Genomic DNA, 17,763 nt, shown 5'->3' with positions numbered 1-17,763 from the left:
ATAAAAAATAATTAATAAAATAAAAAATCCACCAGATGTAATGAGACAGCTTTCACATGTGTGTCATATCTCCCCGGAGATGCAGCTGGTGGCTGCAAGGTTGTTTCAAAGAATGAGGACAGCACTGCAAATTTTTAGCATCTCTCTCTGTACCTTTTTCTCTGCTGCTTGCTGGAAGAAAGAGCTCCAAGATCTGTTTACCAATGATTGAGCTCTGCTTTTTTTACTGCTCCCTTTTCTAGGATGAAAACTGTTAGAGCCACCAGGGCTTGAATCAACAGCTTCCTTGGGAACAGATCCAGGTAAATCTGGCTTCTGCTGAGGTTTTCTGTTCTGATGAGCTTACAGAAATTATATCTTGCTTTCTCCCTGCCTCACAAAGATTACCTTCCTTAGGACTATTCCAACTGCTTCTTCCTCTGGAGCACCAAGTATTTAGCCCAAGGACTTTGTCTTATTCTGATTACTGCTAATTTATTGCTTTACATGATGAGAATCCAAAGGGTCCCCTTTAGAGACCAGGCTCTATTGCATGAGACTCCTGGGTCCTGTGCACCAGAGTGCAGGTTTGCTGTGTCATACTAGCTTTCCTGGGGCAGGGGGACTTCTGGATGCACTTGGACCATGACCTACCAAGCCCATGGGAGATGCTCCTCTTTGGCGATCAGGGTGACTAAGCCTCTGGCAAATGTGTTGTGTCATAGGGCTTTGCCATCGTTCAGGATTTCTCTTTGGGTGCAACTGGCTGCACTCAGCTCAAGGCATGATAGGTCTGTGTGGATGCCCTGTCTGCCTCTGCCCTGTGAACACAGCCACCTCCGTCCTTAGCAAAGGGGAACAAGATGCCCCAAGACATGGGTGGGTTACAAGTGGACCTGGAGGAAGATAGTACCAAACTGGGGTGGGGGGGTTATGAAAGTTTTTTCCCAGCCTAATGAGATGGCTCTTTCCTTGAGCCAGCTTAGGGCTGAGCTAACAACTTTTGCTCTCTCTTTCTCCAGTATGTCTAAACCTCAGTCTGCAAGGCAGCGTCTGAGGCTCACTGGCTGTTTCGCCAGTGGGGCAGTGTCTCTTTTAAATGCGGAGAAAAGAAGAGACAGGAGGGCTGTTTATTTCTCCCCTTCACCATCCTCTCCCTAAAGGAATAAAGGCTGCCCATATTGCAGAGGAGGAGGGGATAGGTTTGAAGGAGGAATTGCTCCAGCGATGCTGCTGTTCTCCTGGTTGTCAAAACGGGAGAAGAAGCCATCTCATTAGGCTGGGAAAAAACCACCTTAACATAGAAACAGGAAGCTCTGGGCAGGCACCAATCAGACCCGACTTGGAGAGGGAGGGCTGTGTCTGGCAGCCTGGGATGGAAATGGGAGATGACAGGCCAGGCCTGGGGGCTGGGGTGCTCTAGCGGTCCAGGAGTCAGCAGGTAGGAGGCCGGCGCAATGTGAGGGGCAGGCGTGCGGGGGTCTCCTTGAAGACGGTCGCAGATGGCTGAAGGCAGCCGCACTGACTGCCAGGCTGGCAGTGCACGTGCCCTCCCACCCGAGCCCAGGGATGGCCAGGATGCCCCCAGCATCGGAAATCTGGGTACCAACCTCAGTGCCTCAGATGGACACGCAGGTAATGTTAGGAGAGCAAATAGCTATGAAACAGTGGCCACACCAGAGAGCTCCCCCCCCCCACAACACCCCCTTAAAGCCCACTAAACCGGGAGCCAGCAGTCTCTCACAGGGGTGCACACTGCCTTACCATTGCTGGTCACTGTCCATCCATCCAGGCACCTGCCTGTCCCACCTCCATCCTTGCAATACATCCCAGGGTGGGCAAAGCATGAGCGAGCTGCTGCCTGCTTGGGCTCAGGGTATGGGGAGGTGCCCACAATGCTTGCTGAAGGTGTTAGAGGAAGGACTGCTTCACCAGACTGGTGGCAGGAAAAAGCCACATAGGATTTTCCAAGTGGAGCTGAGTGCCCTTAGTGTGGACTTGGTTGGTCTCCCCTGCTCGGAGTACTTTTAGTCCAAGAGGTTCATTTCAGATCGTATCTTAACACTACATGTGAGGCAGCATGGGTTGTGTCCCCCTCACCTCCCCATGGCAATTTGCAAACTGCCACTTGTTGCCTTCAGCTAACAGGATTCACCGGGGCAAGATGGGACATGATAGCATTTCTGAGAGCATCTGAGCACCTAATTCCCTTCAGTCTTGGTGCGAGGAGACAGAAGCCCTAGTTTGTGCTGGCACACTGCCCACTGGGGCAGTTATCTTCATGTTCGAACAAACCTGTCTCCTTCCAGGTCTTTGTTATCCCAAAGCACTTTGACAGGTATTATTATCATGGCGATGTTTGAGCAGGTGTAGAAGGGAGACAAAGAGAGCAAAGCACCTTCCTCCAGGTTGCAGAACAGGGAAGAACCAAAGGCCTAGCTCTTGCCAGGCCACTCAAAAGCTTGTACAGGGCTATTGCATGGACTAGCAACACTGTCCCCATGCTTCAGCTTTTTCACAAGTAAATCGAGATGATACAGCTGAAAAAAATGCAATATGAGCTGGATTTGTGGGGGCAGGGGAACCTTTTGGGGGCTCAGTATGGCTGGACAGGGCAGGGGCTCTGTTTCTGTGGTTCCCACGCAGGGATCAGTCAGATGGACTGCTAGGTTGGTGATGTAGAGCGTATGGCAACTCGCTGCTCCCCGAGTGCTGGGCTAGACCTGACCACTTTTGCTGCCTGGAGAGGGACAGGGCTTTGTATTTTACAGAGTCTGGTCAAAGTGCTGATACAGCCACAGAAACCTATGCAGAGGATTTACTTGCATGATTATACCAATGCTGAGGACCTCAGACTGCAGTCTGAGCATATTTCTCCTTTGCTTTTTTCTGGATGTAGCTAACACTGAAAACATCTCAGAAATTTCAGAAACATCCCTCAAGATACCTTAAATTTCTCCAGATCATCTAGTATGTTCTTAAGGAAAGATCTGGATCTGTGGGAGCATGTTGTGAACCCAGGAAATGCAGAATTGATGTGGAGTTCAGGGGCAGTTTTTGCTTTTGCAAGGCTTCAGTCTAAGATCCATTTCAGTCATGGGGGGGGGGAGGGACATGGCTGTTGCTGTAGTCTTTGCCTGTGCTTAGCAGTGGGCATCAAGCAGCCACCTTATCAGCAACTGCATACTGGACAGGAGGCCATTCCTTGCTCCATGTCTTTTCCCTTCTGTCAGTGTCTGTTGGATTCAGGTATCAAGAAATATGAGCTGTAGCTATGCCGGTGTCTTCTCACAGGAAAACCGACTCTCCCTCATGCCATTTTTAGCTCTGTCTGGTGATCCTGGGAGCTGTGCCAAGGCTCTTCAGTGCCTGCTTCCTCCAGCAGCTTCATGCTAGGACTCAACCCAGCTTCCCCTCTCTTCAGCGCAGGTCGTAATCTCAAGGAGTGGCTGAGGGAACAATTTTGCGACCACCCCATCGAGCACTGCGAGGACACCCGGCTGCATGATGCAGCCTATGTGGGGGATTTACCCACGCTCAAGAGTCTGCTGCAAGAGGAAAGCTTCCAAAGGTGAGGGGCACTTCTCCCACCCAGTGCCAGCCCCTCTTTCCTTCATGAACATATTAGCACTGGCTCTGGAGATTGTTACAGGACCAAGGGAGGAGTCAGATGCAAGGCCTGATTGAACTCTGTTCTGAAAATTTTGGCTAATGACTCTTTCATTCCCTGGGCTGCCTGCCCCAAACCATCCCACCCCTTCTCCCTGCAGCCTGCTCCTTTTCAAAGCCTGTTCTGTTGGCAGAAATGCCTTGCTCCATTTTTACAGGAAACGTGTTTGGTGGGAGATTGCTGTGCTCACCCCTGAAATTATGCCTCTTACTCCTCCAGGAGGCAAATCTTGAGCTAGTCCTGTGAGGTTCATAAATGGGCAGTGTCCATGCATAAACTCTCCTCAGATCATGCTGGAAATACAATACTGTGAAAATAGGAGTCTATATATGATGGGAAAACCATATAAAAGGGATTACAATCAAATATAAACCTGAAACGCCCTACGTTACAAAATCTGGCCATAGCTAAGTCTGTGACCATGGGGACAGTTAATTAATTTTCCTGCACCATGGAGAAAACTGCTTAGAGTGCAAATGTCTCTCAACCTTAAAAAAAAAAGTCCTTTCAGCAACAATAAGAATGATCCAGCTCCTCCTTCTGTCACCAAGGTGGTTCTGTCAAGCCTCTTCACTCCTTCGATCTGAGGTTTGGCTCTGTTTCTGTCCCGTGCTGCATGGGAACTCCACCACAGCAGTGCTAGATGACTTTCCAAGGCTCCAAGTGAGCTGAAAGAGGCACCCTTCCCTGCAGGAAAAAGAGAAGGTTAAGCAGTAGGAAAAGGTCTGGACCCATAGACGCATCATCAGAGTTAGCAGAGAAGAGACTTCTTTGAATTTGGGGGCAGATATGGGGCGGAGATCTGCCAACCTCCTAGGATAAAAGGGAACACTTTTATCAGAAGACTGCACAACTGAGGACTTGGTGTGGGGTTCATATTGGTCTTCTTTCTAAAGCCTGGCTGAAGAAAATGGGGCACTGCTTTCCTGGCAAATGGCCTTAAACACAGCACATAAAAATTGCTTTGTCCTGTTTAGATCACAATGGCTTACATGCAATCTGCTAGAAGAGCAAATTGACGGCTGCACTAGCCAAGGGGCACATTTTCCTGCCTCCTTTGCCTTAAAGAAATCCCTTCCTCACTGTGTGTTGCTGCTGGAATGGTACTTGCTGTGATCTGAAGAGAACTTGTGATTGAGCACTGGGCATTTATGAGATTTTTTAGGACTAATTTGAGATTTGGATGAGCATGAGGATTAGTACCAGTGATTTCAGGGGGGATCTGAGCAGCCACAAGGCAGAGCATTCTCCTCTATAAATTGAGCAAGGCTCTTTCTGCCAGTACTGGTGTCTACCAAGGATGCTAACGGCCTATTTATGCTGTTCAGAGCAACGTGCCTGCCCTCCCAGACTTAGCTCCTTCCTGGCAGGGCTGTGCCTACCCAGAACTAATGCTCCCTGGATTTGCATTTATGTCTCCTTATGGTTCCAAGCCAACCCTGCAACTTTGCCGGTGGTGTGATATGGATGTATGCATGCACTTCCAGGTGTCTCTCCACTCTTGCTCTTTCTGTTTCTCTGCTGCTTTGGCATCATTATGTGCCTGTCAGAGCAGGTTGGACTAAACTACTGTTTTAGTCCCCAGCTTGGTCACTTCTAATTTGGGATGTTGTCTAGATAAGGAAAAAGGGATTTTTTTTTTTTTTTTTTTTTTTTTTGCTCATTTTGACTGGGTTTTGATGCAGGGTTTGTCGCTTGCTGCATATATGTGCAACTCCTGACACAGCAGAGCTGTGCTAAAGCCCATATCGTGGGCCCTGTTTCAGTACCTGCTATAGTCTCTAGCTGTCAATGTGCAGCACCTAGAACAACAGTGCCAGGTTACTTACTAGAGCTCTTAGAGGCTAATGTAAATTGCCTAAAATGGGGAGGAAAAGCTTCAAGGGGGATGGGTGTTTGGCCTCCCCCAGCATCCTTCTCCAGTGCTGGGTGAGGCAGGGTGGCACAAGGTGGTGGGAGGCCCTCTCTGACCCATTGCTTTTCTCCTGACTTGCCAGTCGGATCAACGAGAAGTCAGTGTGGTGCTGTGGCTGGCTGCCCTGCACACCACTGCGCATCGCCGCCACTGCTGGCCATGGCCCTTGCGTCGACTTCCTCCTCCGGAAGGGGGCTGAGATTGACCTGGTAGACGTGAAGGGGCAGACTGCCCTCTATGTGGCTGTGGTCAACGGACACCTTGAGTGTGCCAAAATCCTCCTGGAAGCTGGGGCTGACCCCAATGGCAGCCGGCACCACCGCAGCACTCCTGTCTACCATGCAGCACGTGTAGGTCGGGCGGACATCCTCCAGGAGCTGATCAGGTGAGAATCAAGGCATCAGCTAGAGATGGCCCTGGCTCAAAGGGATGTGACTCTGCTTCTCTCTCTCTATCTCTCTGCCCCCCATCAGGCTCTTTCCCTTATGGGACCTGTGGGACTCAGAGCATCCATTTCCTTCTTTTACCTCCCCCTTCTCTCTGTGGCACATCCGGTGTCTCCACAGGCCTGAAGAAGCTGGCCAAGAAGGCCACTGATGTGTGACCTCACCATGCCTCATCTCCTAAGAAAAAGCCCAAGCAAGGAGTTGTTGTTTCTGACCCTGCTGTCAGAGCCAAGCATTGCAAAGCATCCCCTCACTTTCCTCCATGGCCCTGCTCTATCTCAACAGCCCATTGCTGACTCTGTGCCCCTCTGTTCAGTCCCACCTGGCTGAGTTTATGAACAAGGTGGATCTCTCAGCTGGTCAAAGAAATATTCAGAAACATCTTTGCTGAGGTTAGCTTCCTTGACCATTTTCTGTCCTTGGGAGGAGAGATGCCTGTCTCAAGGACCACCTGTTCTTAGCTGCCTGCCTGGCACTTACCCATCACTAGAACATTGTTTGGAACATCTGGTTCATTTTTCCCCTTGCCAGAGACCTGACCCACAGCTCCATTGGAAGGGATGGCATCTCTGCAGCCACAGAGATCCCTCTGGGGAGCTGAAAGGTAGCCTTGCCTGCGTAGCAGGTGCCAATACTGCTTGCTTGATTGTATGCAGTAATACCTTTTGGGCATCCAGCCAGCCTTCCTTTCTGCAACACACTGAGCCAGAGAGTAGTTTGTCCGCAGGAACACAAGTCCATTCCCAGGAGGATCGCTAGCATGGATGCCTTATGCATCCAATGGGACCAGCAACCTGGGCTGCCCAACAGTGACAGCCTGGGTTAATTCTGTAATAGTGTCCAAAAAATCATTTTCCTAGTTCAGAAGGCAGTTAGGCTTGGGTTGGTCTTTTTTTTTTTTTTTTTTTTTTTTTTTTTGTAGAGCACCTGATCCCTTATTCAGGCTTTAGCTGTGGCAGGGTTCAGCAGTGTCGGGGGAACACAAAGATCTTCTGTCCTTTAGGGAATTTTGTCTGCAGCACCAGCAGCTCGGGCTAGTTTCACCTCTGTATCATGCTGTGACACTTCTTTCTTCTGAATTGGAAGTTCTTTGTATAAGGGACTGTGCTGAGCAACTATATGGGTCAGCCATTGATGCCAAGTAATAAGGGATTATAAGGGGAAATTTCTTTTGTAGAAAGAAATAGTAAAAGAAAAGAAAATTTATTTGGATTCCCACAGAAACACCCTCCAAGGAATCCCCTCAGTGACTGTAAATGCTAAAAAATAACAACAAAAAGGATTTGGATATAAACATTCTGCAATACTTGGGGATTTTCTCCTTTCCTTTTTGCTTATGGGGAAATTATTTTTCTCTGAAATGCAGCTTTAAGGAAGCTGGAGAGTAGAAAGAAAGGGAGACTATCCCACCCCCCCACACACACACTTGCTCCTTCTTCTGGAAGCAGAGACAAGGATGTCCCCATCAACATGTGCTTGTTGGCACAGGGTTCAGGCTCACAAACTACATTCCTGAGAATCTCCCCTGATATATCCGCTAACGCAGGATGAAATGTAGCAAATGGTATTTCAGCACACAGAGAGTTGATGTATTGATTTATATATCTACTCCTTGGGATACCTTGCCAGCAATATTAAAAGCAAGATTTTGGAAAACTTTCAGGATTAAAAATTAACTGGAGTTTGTCCAATATCTTTTTATTAGACAATGTCTCTCCCAAGGCTGCTAACTAATACCAAATTGTCAGACTGCCCAAAATTTCAAATATCTTGGAGTACAGATTGCACAGATCTATTCTAAGTTTTGTACTTTAAAATGCAGCCGTACATTACAAAGCTCACTCAAAAGTTCAGAAAATGTTGGTCTAAAAGATTTGTAAGGGGAAATGCAATAGATAAGATGCTTTTTACTGAAACATAAAGAAAAAATTCAGATTATTCTGCTTGAGATAGCCTCAGAGTCCTGAAAGGAAAGCCTAGCCAGGTCAGGCTGTTCTCCTTAACACATACATTTCCCTATTACTTGGCTGCAGATGTCTAAACATCACCTGGTTCATTTTTTTAATCATATGGTAGCACAATCAGGATTCACAATTGCTGAACCAGCTAACCAAGCAGTTAAGTGAAATTAAAAACCATTAATAGTTAATACACGCATAGCCATGAAGTGGTGATCCATTTTATAAGAAGATTGGTGGAAATATTCACAATTACTCTGCCAGGGTATAGATTACTTTTCCAACAGCTTGTTTTGTGATCATGCTGCTATGAGATGGACTGCTGTATTGTACTTGCAGTGTAACTGAGGGCTGACCCAGCGTACTAAGGATGAGAGAGTCCTTTTGCCTCACTAAAAGCACTACAAAAGAGCTAACAAATCACACCAGTGCCTCAGATATGCAACTAACTCTATGGAAAAAAAGGAGAATTTCGTATTTTCTTGCAAAATGGAGATTACCACAGAATTTTTTCAGAGTAATAATGGGGGAAAAAGGAGAGGGAAGGATAAAAATGTGAGGGCATTTGTTTGCCTAGTGAGATCTAGGCCATAGGAGGCAACAGCTGTACAACAGCCCAACAAAAAACCCTATAGCAACTCATATCACCCCATCTAAAATGCTTGGATAGTCTGATTTTAAGATTTCTTTTTTTTTTTTTTTTTTTAATCTGCAGGGAACATGTGTGATTTCTACAGAAAACAGACATCTTTTCTTATTTAGCCCTCTGTGCTCCAACACAGGCGATATCAAACAGATTTAGCAAAGCTCTCTGAAAACTGCTAGAAAGTGGGAATGTCCCTTAGTGTGCAGTGGTTGCCAATGGTCTGGCTGCTTTGACTGGGAAGTGAAGGTTGGCCACGCGGGCTAGTGCGGAGATTAGCTCTCACTCTGCAGTGTCATTACTACCTAACTCCATCCTCACCCTACTGTTCTCCACCCAACAGGTCACCTGGGAGCCTGAGATGTTCATGGCTTGGGAGGTCTTGTGGGTTGGGGTAAAAACATACAACTTGCTGTTTGCAGCTCTCAGACAAGTTTTCTTGACCCTTGTTTTGTGCATGCTTAATTTAAATGAGATTATTTCTGTTCTCAGAGTTAAAGCATGTGGTTAAGTATTTGCTGAACCCCTACTGAGTTCAGAAAGAACTATGTATGCCTTGAGGTAGAATTTGTCTCCAGGTGGTTTCCTTATATGTTTTATTAACTGCAAAGAAGAATATTATGATATTTAGGAAGACAGAAAAACCTGGTCTTCTGAACACACGGTTTGCAGTTTTGAGAGAGGGATTGGTGGGTGAAGGAACATTTTATTACTGTGCAGGGGAAGGACAGGGCTTCTGCTTGATCTGGAACTCTGCAATTAAAAATAGCTACTCATTTGGGGATTGTGTTGTCTCCCTCACTCTGCTCCAAACTGCATGTGAAATAGATGCAGCTGCAGTGTTACCACTGCTTGGGTGTTACCCAGCCTTGGGCCAAATGCAGAAAATAAATTTTTTGTTGTCACTTCTTTCTGCAGCATTGCCATTTTTCAAATTCCATACTTTTTTAGAGAGTAACACTAAAAAAAAAACAAAAACAAAAAAAAAACTCCAAAGCAAATAAGCACTATTTTCTGCTCATTCTCTACCTGGCACCATCCACACTTCCCAAAAATATCCCACTGGGCCTAAATGTTGTAGATGTCACTTCTGTTGTATGACCATGCTGATTTCCACTGAGTAGGGGTCTACCTTGCTTACTCTTTTATTCTTTGCCAGGACAAGTTAGAGACCACTTTGTTCTGACTGCAGGAGATTATGAAGTAGCTGAGACACTGTTGCCCTATGAGGTGAAGATGTAAGATCCTGGCCTCCTCACAGAATAGCATAAAGCAAGAGTTGATTGTGAAAGGCTTGACATGTTTGCTATAACAGCTCATGGAGGTCTCTGCTCCACTGTTCTCTGTTTCACTGTTGAGCACACAATTTGAGAACAGATTTCTGTTTCATTTGCTGCCTATTTGTGATAGTCAGATCAATTGCCTGTCTAGCTTCTCAGATTTTTTTTATCCTGCTGGGATAGTTATTTCATTGCCTCCACTGCATCTCTTCAACTGAGTCACTTGGAAACTTCCTCCACTCCCTAGCCAATCAGTTAGAGGTCAACACTAAGTGCCGCTGGCCCAGACTGAGCTGTCCCTCGTACAAAGGCTATGCTCAGCACATCCGCTGGGAGGGCGAGGAAGCTTATCCCTCAGCTGCTCCTCCTGTTCTGATCCTGGGCTGCTGCAAACATAGGATCTGCTTTGATTCTTAACAATCATACTGTGCTGTGTATGGTATCCCTGCTCCATCATCTTTCTGCCTTTTTAAGCCTTTCAGGAGATAAATTCCTCAGAGTTAACTTTGAATGTGAAGCTGCATTAAATGCCCTTGTAGTTACCTTTCTTTGGAACTAGTGTGGCCTTAATTCAGTTTTGCTTTGTTTAGTTTGCTTGTGAATGGCAGGACACTTGCGGGCCCTACTAAGGGTAGAGATGGCTGATTCTTGGGTGGAGGGGCACATAAATACCAAAGGCAGACAAGGCCCAGGGTTCTTACTTTCTGGGTTAGTGTGTGGCCAGCATCCTTCACTCTCATCCCTACCATTTTGTGCCCCTGTGTTGCAGTCATGGTTTCCAAACAGTCTCCCCTCTCTCTCCAAACCAGGTATGGTGCAGATGTGGATGTGAATCACCACTTGGCTTCCCGGCTCCCCAGCCTCTCCTTGCGGCCCCTCACCACGCTGGTGGTCTGCCCACTGTACATCAGTGCTGCCTACCACAACCTCCAGTGCTTCAAGTTGCTGCTCCAGGCGGGAGCCAACCCAGATTTTAACTGCTGTGGGCCCGTCAACATCCAAGGCTTTTCCCGAGGCTCCCCAGTGTGTGTGATGGATGCTGTCTTGCGGCATGGTTGTGAAGCAGCATTTGTCCATCTTTTGATTGACTTTGGAGCCAATTTGAACCTGGTGAAGGTGGAGGCCTTGGGAGGTGAATCCACAGGAAGGGTCAAAGTCAACCCTGAGGCTCTGCAGGTGTTCAAAGAAGCAAGAGGTAAGTAGCTTTGACTTACTACAGTGGCTCTGGTTTTATCTAGATCTGCATTTAAGAGAACTCTTTGGAAGATTTATCTGGTAGTTAGGGGCTGCACCATGGATTTATCTGTATAAGTGTGTTTTGTGCCTGGTAGTCATTTCTCCCTAAATATCACAGGTGCCTTCTCCATTATTGCCACCATTGGTATCTTGCATAAATGGCTTCCTCCAAATGAAGAAGCAGCTAGGGAAGGTGGACATTACCATCCTCTTTGCTTCAGATCTGTTTCTTCAGGTCCCTTTAGCCAGATGTAAATGATTCTGCAAACAGCATATACCCAATTTAAAAGTATAAGGCAATTCTAACACATACAAGAGATAACTAGGATTTAACAAGCTATTCAGCTAGGCATTACTCAGCTCATCAGCCCTGATAATGCACCCAAAGAGCCTTTGCTGGCCAGGCAGGTGTTGGGCAGGAGTGGAGCATGGGGCCAACTTTTGTGGCTCCATGGCACAGATCTTCAGTGTTGCAGTCTGCCACCAGCTCCATCACTGCTAGTGACAGTGATGACTTGACCCAGTGAAAGCTCCCAGTAAGCCTCCAGCTAGATTTCATACCTTGTCGTGGTGCTTTCCCTCTTGAACTCTTGACCTACCAGTTATCCCCATCTCAGCACTTACCTCTATTTTTTAAAAAATCTTTCTGTGGTCTTTCTCCTAGCTCTTTCCCTTTGTTTAGCAGCATCCTCAGCAGTCTAAGGCATGGTTAGGAAGTGAGGCCATATTAGAGCTGGACTTTTGGTCCACAGAGCACTGGTAGCTGACAAGCAAGTTAGGGCAAGTGGTTGCAAAGGGAGGATACAGTAGGGCTCCACACCTCTGGCATTTATGTCTCTGTACTCTTGCTCATTTACCATTTGTGGTGCATCCAGCTAGACCCAGTTCAGTGAAGCAACAGAAACACACCCTCACTGTTCTTCAGTGCCCTTATGATCAGGGGGTCCCAGGAATTCCTTGGAACTGAAGCAAAAGTGATATCTGGGCAGGCTGGTTGGGTGGCAAAATCACAATGGTGCTGGAAGTAAGAGATGGAAGCTCAGTTGGCAGTGTAAAATGGTGGAAAAAAGCTGACTTTTTGAATTCTGCATCCTCTGGGAAGTAAATGAGTTATAGAAGACGTAAGCCAGAGCATCAAGCTCAACCATGCCTGCATTTACCTGCTATTTCTTTTATTTATTAGCAAAAGCAACATTAGTTCAGTGTGCATCCCTGTTCCGGCAAGGGCAGCACCTCATAAAACCACCAGACTCAGGCACTGAAGGCCAGGGCTTTGCACCAGGGTCAAAAGTAGTGTTTCTGTCTGAAACTTCAGACCAGAGAGGTTTAAAAGGGATTCAGGGCATAGGATGCAACGCCTAGCCTCCAACTCAAAGTACATTCAACTTTATAGACGCCTGATTTTTGAACTCTCCTGGACTTTTGCAGAGCAGAGATGGGAATAAACAAGAGCAGGTGGTTTTTGTTAAGCCTGGGTGTAGGAGGCAAACGGGACGGCCCTGCCTGGACAGCCCTGCCTGCTCTCCTCAGGTATGGCAGGCAGTCAGGATAACAGAGTGATGCCTTGTAGATCCAATTCCTGAATCAACAAGGATACCACCATACTGTTCTCCTTGTGCTGGCAGAGCTCTCCATGAATTCAACAGAAGCCCTTGAAGGAAAGTTGGGATAAGACCTTAGCTGGCTGCCAATGCTGGGACTTTTCCCCACAGCTGTTGCTTCCCAGAGGATGACTTAGTTCAAAAGGAAAGTCTACATCACTTAAAGATGATTTGATTAGTATAAAGCCTCTCACAGCCTCCACTGGTGCAGATTTGGAGGTGATCTCTTGGATCCAGTCTGGCAGGATTAGGTCCATGGTAACACCTCCATGCACTCTCCACCTTGACCTTCCAAACTGCCCATCTGGTGTTTGTGATTGCTCCAAAACTTTTGCCAAAAAAAAGTGCGGCTCCTCACAGGGAGGCTTTGTGCAAGATCAGCTCTCCTGCACTGCCTTTCTGTTGCTGTGCCTAACATCGCCTCAGCTTTTGGAGGGGGTAAACGGCTCTGCTGCTGTCAGAAGAGGCTTTGTGCCATCCAGAGTTCAGCACAGCTTGCATACGGTTATACCTCTCTCTTTCTTATTCCACCCCTCAATATTTCCTCTCTGCTTTCTTTATTGCAGGCCGCACCCGGAGCCTGTTGTCTCTCTGCCGCATAGCTGTACGAAGAATACTTGGCAAATGTCGTCTGGATCTGATCCATAGCCTTCCAATCCCAGACCCCATTAAACAATTTCTACTTCATGAACACAGTTAAAGGGCAATCAACTGCTTTCCAGGACAGTTTCGTTTGGTAAATGACTGAGCTGACAAAACCAAGTGCCAATCCTGACCCCAAGGTCAAATGTTGTATTTGCTTATGGAGTGCACATAATTCCCTGCCCCTGTGGTTTCCCCCTTCAAATTTAGGGTGCAGTGATTCTGTGTGTCTATACTTAAACTACCAGCTATCTAACTGGTGACCTGTTTGCAATTAGTTGGGCAATGAGGCCAATACCTGTGCGTGGCTGTTAAATGAGCAAATACAAAATATCCTATGGCTACTAACATATATATGTTTGTTATGACTCTACCTCTGTTACTGCTCCATGTTAAACATATTTTGGGCCTCAGTGGCACTTCTGTGTGGGAAATGCACCCATACTTAAGCTGTGGGCTTTCATTTTCCTATAGTTGCCAAGGAGTCTCTCCTCCCCTTGGTAAGAGGTTTACAACAGCACTGTTCTCTTTCTGGCATCAGTACCTGGCCTTTCCCTTCCCCATGGAGTCTGTGATTGGTGCTGTGAAAGTGGGTGTACTTTCTCCTGTCCTCTTCTGGTGTGAAATGCATCAAGTTTCCTGCCCAGTAGTGTGTGTTACTTGGAGAATTGTTTTTGCGTCTCTACGTGCTCCGAGGTAGCTACTGTCCTGGCTTTTTTTGTGTAGGAGACCCATCATGCTGATGGGAGAGTAGCAGAATCTGTAATCCTATTCTGTCTGAGTCACTGTCTACAGAGCACCAGATGTGCCATGGAATCTTGGCTCTCCCTCCAGCACTATGATGGATGAGGCAAGGGGTGGCCAGTTCTCCCCATGACTGCCTAGGACCAGACCAAGTCTCATAACCGCTGCCTTAGCAGGAATGAGAAAACATGTGGAGACAAGAAGAAAAGGTAGTTCCACATGGGAAAAATGATAGTTACATAGCCTATACAGCCCGTTGTGGCGATGTGGTAGTCCCTGTGGCTCAGCCATTGCTACTGTGTGAATATTGGGTGATAGGATAAGGACAGTGATATTCAAGTGAAACCTTGAAGTGAACCTGAAAGATTTCTGGGTTATCTTTGGGGAAATCAATAGTCAAACTCATCTCCTGTTCACTGTAAAGTATACTTGAATATCTGGGAGCAACCAGGAACAATAGTAGAAGGGTTGTTAAATAGAACTACTGTGTTGCTGTGTTGGACGGTAGTTGATCCAATGTCTATAAATGTATCTGTGTAATTATGAAGAAAAAAAAGAGCAAAAACTCTCTCTAGACTGCCTGCTTTGCTTAGAAGTTACCCTGTATCCATAGTCACCAATACTGCAGTGGTCATGACATTACTGACGGCCCAGTAAAGTAGCTAACTGTGGACAGCACGTAGAAATAGAAATGCCTACCTACCTGCTACTCTATATAGAGTCTGCCCTGGTCTTTCTTAGACATCCTGTGTTAGCAAGGAAGTGGGGTTGTTTAAGCTACCTTGCACTTCAGGAAGTTTCAGATGCCTTTGGATGTATCTCCACCATACCTGACAGCCCTGGCTATCCTGTCGATACGGAAGCAGAATCATGAGGCTATCCCATGGAATGAGCATGGAACCCCACACAGCTGGTACCCAGTGCTCCCACTCCCCTCTTATTTGTGTTGGACCTTCCACATACGGACCCAAGAAGGTAGCCTTAGAAAATTTTCCTTTATAGAGGTTGTGCTGAAGTGTCTTTCCCTGGATGGATGCCCAACTTGTAGACACTGAATTGCTTCAACCTTCAGCCCAGCTGCTGAAGAGTGACTTGGGGTGAGCTGCATATCTTTTATAGGGAAGCACCTGTTTTCAAATGCCTTTAGAGAGCTAGAGAAAGAGCAAGAAAATGAAAGCTGAATAGATCATGATGTTAGCTTGTGAAATACTCCTTTTCCAGAGGTACCAGAAAATACAAAATCACACCTCAGATTCTGTTCCTCCCACTATGAGATATGTTTGTGGTGGAGCTTGACAAACAATAATGAACTTCTCTGTATGTTGTAGTAACTGCTGAAGAGTACCTGCCTTTCAGAGATTCTTTCAGAGAAAGAGGAAGGGCAGAAAAAATGGAGTCTCTGATTGTTTCTTATTATTTTGATTCTATGGTGAGGCTGGACTGTGGTGCTGGAATGGCAGCCAATAGCCAGTTAGCCTCTCACGTATTTGGTCTCTGCTCACTGACTTCAAGTTAAAGTGACAAGACTTGAGCTGCTGAGAACTGCACTGTCGAGAACAAGCTAAACTCTGTTGGTTATGGTCAGTGCTCAAATACCAAAGCAAAAGCTATTTTCAGAACTCTTCACAGATGAGATATAATGGCAAGGATACACAGCTATTGGCATGCTTTCAGGGTGGCAAGGCAGCAGTATTGCACTGTTTTCCTTTTCAGACTTGCAGATGGTTTAGGTTTTCACCATGCTGGAGGCCAAGGCAGCCCATGAGCTTGTGCTTTATAGAAGTGTTAACATGCCAAAGATGCAAACAGGTTATAAAGCCTCTTGTCACCTTGCTGGCAGTACCATAATGTTTTGCAGGAGCACGTTCTGAACATGCTTTCCAGCTCCAATATATAGAGGCAGAAAATGAGGGAGGTTGTCTTGAGAAGATGCCATGCCAACAGCTTATTTGGGTCATTTTTTTTCCCTCTGATTTTGCACTTGGTCATATAACTTTACAGACCAATCATGCATTAGTGCCTTTTGGGAGGAAGTGGTAATATGGACTTGGAGGACATATGCTTCTCTGGGGAGAGCAGGCTCAGTGGTACTCCCCCTAGAATGAGGTACAGTGAAAAGCCAGGGTAGGTTCTGTGAATGATGGAGAGTGGCTCAAAGAAACTTGCAGAATTTAGTTGTTACAGGCATGATTAACTCAGTGTCCAGTGTAACTTGAGTGTGTAATTAAAGCTGAACTTCTGCAGATGACCTTTTACCAGTTTTCATTATAGCTGCCTTCATAAGTCAGTACTTGATTTGTTGACTATTGTGCCATTGACTGACACAATTTTGCAACAAGCTTATGGATAACCAGCTAATGACTCTCTACCCAGATCAGCAACTGTAGCCATACATTTGTGTTCCCTTCTAGAGCCATGATTCCCATATGAGTGAAGCTAAGAAGAGTTCCCGCTAATCCATGCATAAATTCATACCTGATACAGATACAATTTCTGTGTAGGTCATACTGGTAAACTCAAGCCATGCTGGCAGTAAGCCCCAGTTAGCTTACCAAATTCATTCTTTTTATACAATTTGAGATATGATGGTCATGCTCATGATCGTGATCATGGTAGCATGTGTTGAACTTTGTGGATCTGGGCAGTTCTTTTGACCTTGAGTTTGAAGGACTGCATAGGTCTTCAAATCCAACTGCATATGTTTAACCTATGTGGAGTCGCAGCCCCAAACTCACAAGCCAAAGGACAAGCCAAAGGGTCAAACCAACCCTATAGCAAACATATTTGAAGTTCAACAAGCACTTGGATCAGGATAAAAGCTTCAATTGGCAAAAGGTATTTTTCCTGGACTACCTATCAAACTTCCATCTTAACTGGGGACTGTGCCTCCTGTGAAGGTTCCAACCTTAAGCACGGATGGTCTTCCTCTTTTAGATGAGTGACTGAGGAGAGAACAACTCAGTGAGACAACTCGCTTGTACAATGATAAGCCACAAGTGTAAAGAATGATGTTGGGGTAGGTTCCTGGGACATCATTGGTTGCTGAGGATACATAGACCCAGCTTTACATAAGTGAAATGGTTTAATACACAGAGAAATATACAGATTAACTCTTAATATACAGATTAATACTGTTAATATACAGATTAACAAATCTGGAATCTTCATTGTAGAGAGATAAATATTGAACCTTGAAATAAATTCATGACATTCATAGACATTGCTTGTCTTGTCAGTATCGGAACTGTATCCTCTGGCTGCCCTATCCCTTTCAGTCGGAGGAAGTATAGTCTTCCAGTATGATATCTGAGCAATAATATATGCATACTATATAAATTCACACTGCACAAACAGCATTTATTCTTGCCTTAACTCAGAATTCACCAATTCCTCCTGTGTAGCAAATGTATTTTTGTCCATGTTGTCCACAAGGTATGCTCAAATAACATGAACAATATATGAGCATTGTGAAGTCATAGTTAGAAAACTAAAGCGTTCCACAATACACATCACATATAAGGAAGAATCCCCTTTAAATATGTGCATAATATAGAAAGTGTGTGTTGTATGGCCTTGCTATAAGTGGGGATGGGATAGGTGGGTGGATAACAAAATGTGGAAAGTGCCTAGAAAACTCAGATTTGGAATA

General features: G+C 45.9%; 1 protein-coding gene across 1 annotated transcript; it reads left to right on the top strand.

The window, feature by feature from the left end:
• The first annotated feature begins 1,357 nt into the window (after window positions 1–1,357).
• On the top strand, window positions 1,358–14,019 carry ASB1 (ankyrin repeat and SOCS box containing 1). The gene is made up of 5 exons (XM_062579165.1): window positions 1,358–1,614; window positions 3,409–3,550; window positions 5,647–5,949; window positions 10,701–11,086; window positions 13,295–14,019. The coding sequence occupies exons 1-5, from the start codon at window positions 1,482–1,484 to the stop codon at window positions 13,426–13,428; spliced, it is 1,098 nt and encodes a 365-aa protein (XP_062435149.1). The 5' UTR covers window positions 1,358–1,481; the 3' UTR covers window positions 13,429–14,019.
• The last annotated feature ends 3,744 nt before the right edge of the window (window positions 14,020–17,763 follow it).

The sequence above is a fragment of the Rhea pennata genome, chromosome 6 (assembly GCF_028389875.1).
Source record: "Rhea pennata isolate bPtePen1 chromosome 6, bPtePen1.pri, whole genome shotgun sequence".
NCBI lineage: Eukaryota > Metazoa > Chordata > Aves > Rheiformes > Rheidae > Rhea > Rhea pennata.
Note: the sequence above shows the minus strand (reverse complement) of the source record. Positions and strands in the feature narration are given on the sequence as shown.

Excerpts from the sequence above, each read along its gene's own strand:
- ASB1 (XM_062579165.1), top strand. The coding sequence starts at position 1,482 with ATGGCTGAAGGCAGCCGCACTGACTGCCAGGCTGGCAGTGCACGTGCC. Across the intron at positions 3,551-5,646 it reads CAAGAGGAAAGCTTCCAAAG|TCGGATCAACGAGAAGTCAG; the intron begins GTGAGGGGCACT and ends CTGACTTGCCAG. Across the intron at positions 11,087-13,294 it reads GGTGTTCAAAGAAGCAAGAG|GCCGCACCCGGAGCCTGTTG; the intron begins GTAAGTAGCTTT and ends TCTTTATTGCAG.